We start from the raw sequence: 11663 nt of genomic DNA, 5'->3' as shown, positions 1-11663 counted from the left end.
TTAGGGAGGAGAACTGAGCATCCAGTCTCAGAGATAACTGGTGTTGCTCTGTCTGTAGATTGAGCAACGAGGGGTGTGTGTCCTCTCATATAGGCTGCATTTATAACCATGGATTTTTCCTCTGGGAAGTCGGAGCTTGGCCATTCCTCGTCTTTGACTCTGACCTGTGTTGGCAATTAGTTCTCAGAATAACACACCAACATTTACTGCTACCAGATCTTTACTGTGGGGAGACACACTGTCAATCTTGGACCCAGGATGCCTTTCTCCATTAGCTGTGGACTGTCTTTTATGACCGTGCTGCTTTTCTTCCCTGCACAAGGTGAGTGTGGCTTTGAATACCAGTGAAGATAGGTCATTAAACCTCTACTATACATAGCTGATGAGAGCCTTCATCATTCCATTGTCTTAAATGTCTCTGTTTTGCATCGTAGGGCAGCTTCAATGTGCCACACCTGCACCTCCGATCAGACCCACCAAGTTGTATGGAGAAGGCATCCATTTCACCTGCTGTCTGAATGTCTCGACAGCCCCCGTTAGGGAAACTGTCAACGCCTGCTATGAACAGAAGGAAGACACATTTGCTGATTGTAAAATACATTCGTACATGTAAGTAAAAGTATGGGATCACACCCTGTAAAGCCAATCATGAGCAGAGGAACCAGAAATAATGTGAAGGAAAAAGTTATCTAGTATTCACCTATTTCATCACTTTGGTGTCATTTTGGGTCATGAACCCAAACGTTAAATTTATCTAATGTAAAAACACCAAGCTGAGGTTTTACAGGGAGTTTCGTGCTACAGCAAAATGGTGTATCATTCTTGGATTTCCAAAGATGTCTCACTGTTCTTTTATTGCTACTGTTTGGTATCTGTTTTCCTGACTTGGGCACATTGGTTATGTTTGAAAAAACCTTTTGGGGTCTCTTCTCTGTCTTTTTAACCGTACAGTTTTGTTTCTGAGAGTAAGCGATGCTATTGTGTGGACCCAAACGCCAGCTGGCTCCCAGATCGTCGCAAGAAATTAGAGGAAGTAAGTCTTGAGAACATACCTTTACTTTGAAACTGACAGCTGGAAAAAATATATATCAAAAAAATATCAAGCCTGTGCTGATTTTTGTGACTTCATATTCATGTTCTCTTATATTTTCTTTGTATTTACTCCTATTAATGATGTTCATTTGATGATACATTGTAGGGAGGGGTTTCAGATTCCAACTAGAAACTCTGAATTTTTGTGAATGAAATGCAGCATAAACTGAAGACATTTAAATTCCTATAATATGGAAATGTTCCAAGCTAAAATTAACTGTTTCTTTCCGCAGCGTGGAATAATTTGCCAACCCCCGCCACTGAACCTCGACTGCTGACGTGAAGATGATGGACCATGACCTATTGCCAGGATATATTAACACTGGCACTTTTTGCGGTGTTATTTTCTACTAACAGATGAAATGATTATTTTTCTCTGTTTTTTTTTAATACATTCAAAGATATGACTTACAGGAATCTTACTGTCCTCTAAACTAATAAAGAGCATTTTGCAAAGTGTTGTCTTTGTGCTATCAGTGTATTTACAGCATATAGTAGTACATAGAGTCCTTAAAATCTCTCTTCAAGTTTTAAAATTGGAACATTTTTAAGAAAAGGTGTAATAAAAGCTTTAATAGGTTGACAATTTGATAAGCTACACTGATTCACTTTCTCGATTCACTTCAAGAGTTACTCTGATGTATGTACAGTAGGATAAATATGAAGCTATACAGCCAATGGCCGGTTAGCTTAGCTTAGCTTAGCATAAAAACTGGGAAAAGGCTAGCCTGGTTGTGTCCCTTAAAAGCTAAAAAAGCAAAACAGGTGGGAGTTTACTGGGCAGACATGACGTTTATTTCCACCTGAAGATTGTCTGCACCTCAGCTCTCAGTTGCATCGATAGTTTAATTTCATCCGGCACAGACTCGGAACACTGATTTGTCATTTGGCTGAGACCTATGTCCAAAATCTTTATCAAACTGGATGGTAACAGATGGATTGGACAGAAGAATGAGGAATACAGCCATGACTGGGATCATGGGAAATCTTTGCATAGCGAGGCTGTGACTAGATCACCCTCTGCTGGACACATGAGGAATTAAATCTACATGTATAGAATATATTGTACGTACTGTTTTTTTTTTCCCTGGTGTTTATGTAGCATGTAAATCATAACGGCCATAGCCTATACCCGTTCGCCTTTTCAATTTAACAGCTAACACTTTACACTAGTGGAAGAGGGACTTTGCAGCTCTTTGCAGAGCAGTCAAACCTTCTCACACTGTCATATTACTGAATATTCAGATAATATATGATATTATATGAAAGAATAACTCACTACTCTGAGTTGGACAAGAGAGTATAGGGCATAGGCAGGTTCAAAACACCTGTGAAAAGAAAGGAAATTGAGTTTTCAAAACTTCAATCATGTGAATGTTGACTGGAATCTCAGCACTGTTTTTGCCGAACTGAGATCAAGACGACTTTCAGCCTAATCTCTCATTAGTTGGAGTATTACACATGGCTTGATCTTTGGTCCTGTTCTCACATATATCACATCATATTTTTGAAAACAGATATTTTCCCCTCCATTTTAGAAAAAAATTCTGTCCATTGTAGAAGCAAAAAAGTCAAGGTCCCGAGCCGGGCCAGTTAGCTCGCGACCTCGCTCTTCCCCTCTCAAACGGACTTTCTTTATCTTCCATTAGATATCAAAAACTCAAATACTCAGAGGTCAAAAAAATCACTGGAGACACGTAGAATCAGATGCAACTGAGTTTAATGTGCTCGCAGGCAACAAACACATCACAACCCAAATGAGCCAAGCTCCGGAGCAAGGCTGGAATTTCTTTGTTTGCGCTCGCTCTTTTATCGTAGAATTTCTGCTGAGTCATCTCTTTCCCTTAATCCTTCTCACTTGGCTCTGATCGTAACATATCCCACCTCTGCTGAGTCACTTTTTCTCCACCATATTGGTGTCATATTTCTGCTGAGTAATGTTTTTCCTAGATCTAAGACCGCCTCCTCTTACTAGGGTCATTCTCAGGACAAGCTGTAATTCCCCTAATTTTCCACTAGTGTTTTCTGAACCCATCCTCATGCTATTTTTAGAAATGATTCACAGTGAGTCCTAGGTACTTCTCCACCACAATGCTTAAGTGCTCAATGAGTGTGTGTGTGTGTCATAAGAATACATGAAATATTAAACCAGTGTGTAATTTGTCAGTTGCACAGATTATATTGCTTCAACACATATCTTTAAAGGTCAGCTAAAAGGTACAGTATATGTCTTCAGTAAATCAGTACATTACACTACATTCCCCCCTTTGGGGCTCCATAGTCCCATATAATATCTTAAATCACAGCAAGGGGGAGAAAATATATATATCCCCCCTTTGGGACTTTATAGTCCCATACCATTAAGATTTAGATTGGCTATTATCACACACGAATCATTTTCCAGTGATCAACATCAGTAGAGCTGCACATAAGTCATACTTCATTGATTATCAGCAGTATCTGTCACACCTTTTGTCATCCGTAGGTATCACACACAATTCATGATTATCACCTCGAATAATTCGTATGTATATAAAGTATAAGAGCTAGCCTAATAATGTCTTTGTTTTTCTTGTTGCATGATTAATCATAATGACATTCTTATACAGTGGTTGTGACTACAGTCGTTACTGGTATTTTCTTCAGTGAATACATGATAACTTCACATATACCGGGTACAGTAAGCAAGGTACATAGCTATCTTTGCTGTTAATGCTGCCAAGTTACTGTCCGTCGGGCACATAGGCGGATGTACCAGTCATCCGCAGGCGCCAGTAGGACGCCACCTGATCCCCTCAGCATCTCAATCTTCTGTTGCAGCACGTGGTGGTTGACCAGTTGCCGCTGTAGGTCATCCCTAGCCTGGGCTCAAATGGGGGCTGGTCCTCTGACATGGCTGGGCGCTCTTGGTAGGCCAACCCTGGATTCTGCTGCTTTGGATACAGGGATCTCCACATGCTGGCCATGCTCTGCACCAATCTGTGTGTTAGAAAGGACATTGTTTAGTTCAATTCACTTCCCTCCTTTTCCTCCTAATTGCCCCGTAGTATAGATAACCTATATATGTTAATCAGTCGATTGTTAGTATGGGTTTGGTAACAGCAAGGTTTTTCCTGAATCTATTGCCAATTATTTGGTTATTTCTTACCCTGAATCGACTCTCCCTCTCTCTCTCTATACAACCTCGTATTCCCCTTCCAGGTTCCCCTTCATTGGCTCATATAAGTTTATATTGTCAGCCATATTCTCACATATGTCCGTATTGTCAATCATGGTTTCATATAAATCGTTGTTCAATCTTTTGGGTGCATAGGATCTTACCCACGGTTTATCTAGTTTCCACAATTCGCCTTTCTCTGGGAGCTTTTCCTGCTGTTGTATCAGCATAATAAATTGTCCCGTGGCCGTTCTCATGGCCCTTCTTATCAGGATCTGTACTAGGGGAAGGATGCCGAGTCCAAATATTACTCCTATAGTCTGTAAGATTTTTCCAACAGAGAACTTTTCTAACCAATCAAGAATTGATGAGGTTTTTAGTGTTTCAATTGGAATGTTGTACTTGTTGGTCTCTGTCTACATACGTATGTAAACTTGAGTCAGGTTACCATCTTCACCTGTTTCTGAGCTGCTGCTTTCTTCTCCCTGCTCTCTTTCTGCCTCTGCTCTCTCTCCTCTCTCTGTTCTCTCTGCGCTTGGGCCCTCATCCTCAGCCCTGTGGCTACCAGGTGGCGACTGAGGAAGGGGTGTTTTCCTCTGAGGTGCTCTCTGTCGACACCCTCTCTGGGTTGTTAGCTCTGCAGCAGTGGTTAAGATGGAACCAAACGTCCTTACCTTCAACTTTCAAGGCAGTTGGTGTAGCTAATATGACCTTGTATGGACCTTCTCTGCGTGGCTGGTCCCACTTCTTTTTGAACACCTTGACGTACACCCACTCTCCAGGAAGTATGCGTTGAAGGTCTTCTGGGATTTGACCCTTCTGTCCTCGGTGGTGCCTTTCACCTGCTGGGAGATAGCCCTATGGATACGGGTTAGACTTCGTAAATAGTCAAACATTTCGCCTTGTAATTGTTCCAGGGACGGTCCCTCATGGGGACCTCTTAAGTATGGTAGCGGCATGAGCCGGCTCGTAAGCATTTCATGCGGTGTTAGATGCGTGACTCGGCTGGCTTGTGAACGCATAGACATTAGTGCAAGCGGTAAAGCATCCACCCAATTAAGCTTATTTCCACTATCTACTACTATTTTTGCTATTTTGGTTTTTAAAATACCATTTGCTCTTTCTACAGCTCCCTGTGATTGAGGGTGGTAGACTGTGCCAAATGTGTGTTTTAGTCCCAATGCTCTCTCTACTTCTTGTAGATCTCTGTTTTTGGAATGGGTTCCATTGTCGGATCTGATTCTTTCGGGAAACCCATGCGTGGGAATGTATTGATTGATCAGAAATTTGATTACTGTCTTTGCATCCTCTGATTTGGCAGGTATGGCTTCTGGCCAACCAGTGTATGCATCCACTGCCACCAGAAGACACCTGTATCCTCCCACTCTCTCTAGCATGTCTGTATAGTCATTAATGACCTCTTGACCTGGGAGTTTGGGGAGGGGAAATCTCCCCTGATGTGGTTTCACCGCGGGTCTAACATTGTATTCTGTATATATCTTACATTCTTGGATGCGATTCTCAATCACCGCTGGCAAAAACGGGTGCCACCAATGAGTGAGATATCGCGCCATTTGCGTTTTCCGACAGTGAGTCACACCATGAGCTTCTTGAAGGACTGATCTCCTCAGCCCTGGGGGCAGTGCAGGTCTCCCGTCTGGAGACCCCCACATACCCTCTGTCTTTACTGCTCCTCTTTCTCTCCATACTGTGAGCTCCTCTGGAGAGGCTTTCTGCTGTTCTGCTATTAACATATTTACATCACAGGGCGGCATGAGGTCATGCACTGTTCTCTCTGTTTGTAGCATTACATACTGCTGACTGTATCCTGCCTTTCTTTTGGCTGCCACATCTGCTGCGTCATTCCCTCTGGAGACAACTGTCCCTGTTTTGTCGTGACCCTTGCACTTAATCACTGCTACCTGTGCCGGCTTCATCAGAGCCTCCCGTAGTCTCCTCATGTCCTTCTCATGCTTAATGGGGGTCTTTGCTGCTGTTAAAAACCCAGATCTGATCCACTGTGTCATTTCCACATGGATCGCTCCTACGACATAGGCAGAGTCTGTGTAGATGTTCACTCTTTTCCCTTCAGCCCATTCTAATGCTGCAATCATTGCTTGGAGTTCAGCCAATTCAGATGATTCTTTTCCTGTTACACTTTCTGTAATCACTTCCTCAAACCCTGTCTCTGTCTGTCTTACCACTGCATATGCTGCTTTCAGTCCCTCCGTTGGATGTCTAAAACAACATCCATCTGTGAATAATGTTTTTTACACATAGGGCCCAAGTCTTTGGCTTGATGTTTGATGTACTGCCAAAGATATGTGAGGGGAGGCTTCCTCCGCCGCCTCATACCACTGCAATTGCTCTGAGGTCAGTTCAACAGCTGCAGCCACTCCCCCATTTCCCACCAGTATGCAGGTGGATGTTATCTCCCACATTTCCCTTCTATCTCATTATAAAATGCCTGTTGATACAACTCGTTGCCATTCCTGTCATAATAAAGAGTTACATGGAGGGGATCGAGAGGAGGCGTGTAGGGATTTAATGACTGAACCCAGGGACGCCAAGACTGATAGAGAGTGCCAATGCCAGGCGTCTCCATGGTTTCTGGCTCAAGAAGGCCCCAGTAGATATCAGCTCAATGTCCTTCAGCCATGGGGGAGGTATCCGCTGATAACAACATTTGCGAGGAGGAATGCACAGTTGTTAACGAGCAGTTCACAGTGTAGCCATTTGGGAAGGTCACTATCAGCCCATCTGGGTGCAGGGTATGGAAGCTCCACACTTCAGCAGCACATCTCTCCCCAATAGATTCACAGGGCATGACAAAGAAGAAACATATCTGTGTGAAAATGTCTGTTCAGCCTGGAGTATGGTGGTAGTGAGTGGTTTGGTGAGCGGCAGATTTTGTGGTTGTCCCGAGAACCCAGTTAGTTCAACTGCTGAGGATGATATTTGGTGTTTAGACACAGGGAGATTCAAGGTGGCTCCACAAATAAAACACCCTCTACCGCCCTGACCCCCTCTTGGGTCGCCACGACCCCCACCCCTGCCTCTGAATCCTCCTGTACCTCTTCTCGAGCCACTCCAATGGGGAGGGCGAGGATCAACCCACTCTGGGGTCGGAAATAGATCTGGAGTGTGTATGGGGAAGGGCGGAAGCTGCCGAACCATCTGATTGGTTGATTTTTTCTCTGCTTTTTTTTTTTTTTTTTTTTTTTTGCATCGTTGGTTTTACGTCGTGCATCTTCCAATTGGAGTTTTAACAGCTGAACCTGTGCTGACTCTGTACTGTCCTTCTCTGCCTTTTTCTGATGGCATTGTATATGACTTCATTAATCCTGTAAGCTTCACTGCTCTCTCCTCGTATTCTTCCCTTGAGTCTGTGTCTGACCATATCTGATCTCCCTCATCGTCTACTTCCTCTTCTGCATCATACTGACCTGGTTCTTGCGTCTTATTCTCACTCTCCCTTCATTTCCCTCTTCCATCTATTTCAGGTGTTCTGTGAGTTATGTATAACCTCACCTCTTAACCTGTCACTGGTGAAATGTATGTGTTTGCCTTATTACTCTCCCTATTTGTGTTATCTCTGGTCCACGATGTTGTGCCAGTGAAGTCAGCCTAATTTGATCTCCCAATGTTGCAGCAGCGAGCCCGTGTACTTGATTTATTTAACAGCTTAGTTTGATTCTCTCTATCTGCTCACCCCCTTCGCTGTCTATGTAGCTTCTTTCCAACCCGAAATGTGTTTTTTATGCCTCTAGTGTCCACTGAACCATCAGTCATGCAATATTCTTCAGCCCAAATTTCATTACTACTGCTGTCACCCTCTTCCATCCAACTCTTAACAGCTTGATCTCAACTTCTTTTTCTTTATTTTATTACTTATTTTATTTATTATAAAACTATACATATAAACTAAACCTACTTATCATTTATAATTTATTTATAATTTTATTGCTTATTCTATTCATTTATGAGACTATACTTATCACTTATTTTATTTATCTATAAAATTAAATTAAAATAACAGATATTTCTTTTTTATTCTCCCCTTAACAGCCAACCAGTTTGTATGGAGTTCACCCGAGCAACTGGTTCAATCAGTGAAACGTGGACTTTTTGTTGGCACCGTTAGGTTTCCAGTCCCCAATTTGTTGACACCATTAGGTTACCCTTGTCTGGTTTTGTTTCACTGAGACACTGTTAATAACTACCTCATGTAACAAAACTTTGAAACAAATCACATAAAACAAACACACATTACACTACACCATGTGACCTTTATTTTACAAAATATCTGTCCACAAAACGACTCCAAACTCTCGCTGACATTAGTGGTTTTCAGCAGTCTTGCACAGTAGAAAAGTGTACAGGCTAACTATACTTTTTTCAAAACAACTACTGAAGATCTCATCACTGTTACTTCCCCTTCGATACAAGGGTGAAGGAGCTCACTCAAAGATACGCTTTGGACATTTGAAAGTTTCCTTCCATTCCTCATTGAAAGTGTCCCAACATCTGCTGGTTCAACTGGGCCTGATCCATAACTGTTGTTTCTGGCAGCCTTTAAACTGCAGACGCTGAGGTGGAGCACAAACATTAGGTGCCTCAGTTCATCTGTGAAGCGGTGCAGCAATACTAGCTGTAAAGTAATCATTAGACCAAGCAGTGCTGACAGAACGTTAGCATACTGATAGTTTGCCATTGTTGTAGTTTCTAGCATATGCTCATTAAACAAAGAACAATGGTATCATTTCCTAGGTGCTCTGTTTTACACATCCACACAGATTAACAGTAACTGGCGTTTTGAAAAATCTGCACCTTGGGAAGCATTTTAGAAAATCTTTATTTTCGTGTAGATGAGAGGCCAAAACGTAGAGGAAAATATCTGTTTACAAAAAGGGATGGGAATTCAAACCAAATAAATTCTTTCCACACAGATGGTAGCAAAGAAAAATATTTCTTTGTTATAAATACTGGTACTTCAGTTTAAACACGATTTAAACATGAGGGGTTATGGTGCGTTACATTTGCAGTTCCCAGTCAGAAATTTCAAGTGAAACGCCCCCTGAGGTCAGATTTCTGACTAGGTAAATCAGCAACCCAGACCTCAAAATCCAAAATGGCTGCTTCGCGCATCAACAGTATTGAAAGCTGCAGCAATATATTGTTTGTTATTTACTTGCTAACAATGGCCAACGTGCCTAGAACTTGTAAGGCTAACAACATCTGGTTTTCCAAATTGTTGTTCTGAAACACGGCGTGACTCAGGTGTGAGGTCATTCTCAGCTCCAACCTCCGACTTCCAAGATAAATCGAACACAGCATTAATTGTGGTTCCATTTAAACAGTGATGGCTACATGTCAATATAACATATCTGTGGTTTAATCTATGAAACATTTTTTTGTGTCATACCTTTTTTGCCTCCATGCCAGTGACGGCTGTGGCGCATGTTTTCAGGTTGCCCGTGCGTCTGTTCGTCCATCAGTGCAATTCTCGTGAACAAAATTCAAAAACAGCCTGAGGGAGTTTCTTCAAATTTGGCTCAATCTTTCACTTAAGCCTAGTTCACATTACACGATTTTCACCCTGATTTTGTGTCGCGAGTGCTCATACCTGGCGACATGTGTTTCTGTCATCGGGAGTCTCGCCAACTGCGTTATGACCTGTGTGCACACCACAAGATTTCTCCACCGAGCCCTCGCCGACAGAGCCCCAGATAACACGGTGACGTCACCAAACTACGTTTTTTAACTTGGAGACGACACATCGTAAAGGCATGGATATTCTTCCCAGTGTTGAATCAGATCTGCCTCTAGGGCCTGGGTCCAAACACAACGAGCTCCCCATGATCCTGTGGATGTCGCCACTGTTGTTGTTGCTTGCCGGCTTGTCAGTGTTGCCAGATATTGGGAGAGAAACAAGCAACCAGGGCTATGGAAACAAGCCCAAAAGAAGAGACGGATATATAGAGAAAGGCGACGTTTAGAGAGCAAGCCCAAATAAGCGACTCCACTTTAGAAACAAGCCCAAAAAAACGCAACCCGACTACCAATATTTGTAAGTGACTTTACGAAAAAACAAGCCCAAAGTCGCAGCTAATAAGCGGACCTGGCAAGTGGCAACCCTGCGACTTGTCCTCCACACATTTCTTCCGTCCTCCTGGTTGTGTCCCTCCTAGCATGCCAGATATCCAGTCCCAGTCACAGACGAGGGGATGACTTGCTCGTGGGCTTGTTCACACATGAGGACTCGTCACAGACTATCTGCCGACTCACCTCCGAACCAAGGTGGCTCTCATGATCCTCTGCGACATCAAAATCATGGTAAAAATCGTGTAATGTGAACTAGGCTTTAGACTCAACGTTGAACAGACTAGATTTTCATGGTTTTAGGTCAAAGGTTGAGGTCACTGTGTCCTTGTCCTTCTCATACTTATGAATACAATATCTCAAAAACACATCTAGGGAATTTCTTCAGATTTGGCACAAACCTTAACTTGGACTCAACATTGAATTGATTTAATGTTGGTGGTCAAAGGTTAAGGTCACTGTGACCATGCACCTATCTCATTCTGGTGTACATGTTATCTAAAGAAGGCCTTGAGGGAGTTTCTTCAACTTTGGCACAAACATCCACTTGGACTCAACGATGAATTGATAAAATTTTGGTGGTCAAAGTCAGATACTGAATTGTTGACACTCATCTTGGGTGCCCATCTTGAAACTGTGCAAATTGTATAGATCATCTCTGCTGCCGGGTTGAACATGTGTGTGAATCATCCAAGTTTTGGAATTTGAAGCTTCTTTGGAGCGACACTCATATTTGAAGCATTGTCTTGTGTCATGACTACATCTGAGTCTGGCAAGACATGGCTGTAAACTGCAACTGCAACTTGGCTGGATCACAGAGGCATACAGCTGCAAGGTGGTGATTCTGGCTTAACCCTATTGGAAGGAATCAAAATCATTAGGCAACCACTAAAAAGACAACTGTGTTCCTCTTTCTCTGAGAGGGTGTGTGTTTCCTCATATTATCTCTATTTATACCAGTGGCATGAAGTCAGACCTTCACTGTTTACTTCACTGACAAGTGTTGGACCAGTGAGGCTCTTAATTACTTACTATAACCAGATTTCTGCTGTGCGGAGACACAGTGTCAGTCTTGGGCCCAGAATGCATTTCTCCATCAGCTGTGGACTGTCTTTCATGTGTGTAACTGCACTGCTTTTCCTTCCTTCACAAGGTGAGTGGGACTTGAATACTAGTGAAGATAGGCCACTAAACTGAGTGTGATACAGCAAATAATACTGTGTTAAGGCACAAATTGATTTGAAAGCAAATTGCTGTGTATACATTTCTATCACTCACTGTGTGTTCTGCATTGTAGGGACACTTAAATGTG

The 11663-nt window shown here is 42.6% G+C and overlaps 1 protein-coding gene across 1 annotated transcript; it reads left to right on the top strand.

Annotated features, from left to right (window-relative positions):
* The first annotated feature begins 82 nt into the window (after nt 1-82).
* On the top strand, nt 83-1532 carry LOC117247356 (uncharacterized). The gene is made up of 4 exons (XM_078163220.1): nt 83-322; nt 435-609; nt 952-1033; nt 1326-1532. Exons 1-4 carry the CDS (start codon nt 259-261, stop codon nt 1368-1370), a joined length of 366 nt encoding a protein of 121 aa, XP_078019346.1. The 5' UTR covers nt 83-258; the 3' UTR covers nt 1371-1532.
* The last annotated feature ends 10131 nt before the right edge of the window (nt 1533-11663 follow it).

This window comes from Epinephelus lanceolatus, chromosome 21 (assembly GCF_041903045.1).
Source record: "Epinephelus lanceolatus isolate andai-2023 chromosome 21, ASM4190304v1, whole genome shotgun sequence".
NCBI lineage: Eukaryota > Metazoa > Chordata > Actinopteri > Perciformes > Serranidae > Epinephelus > Epinephelus lanceolatus.
Note: the sequence above shows the minus strand (reverse complement) of the source record. Positions and strands in the feature narration are given on the sequence as shown.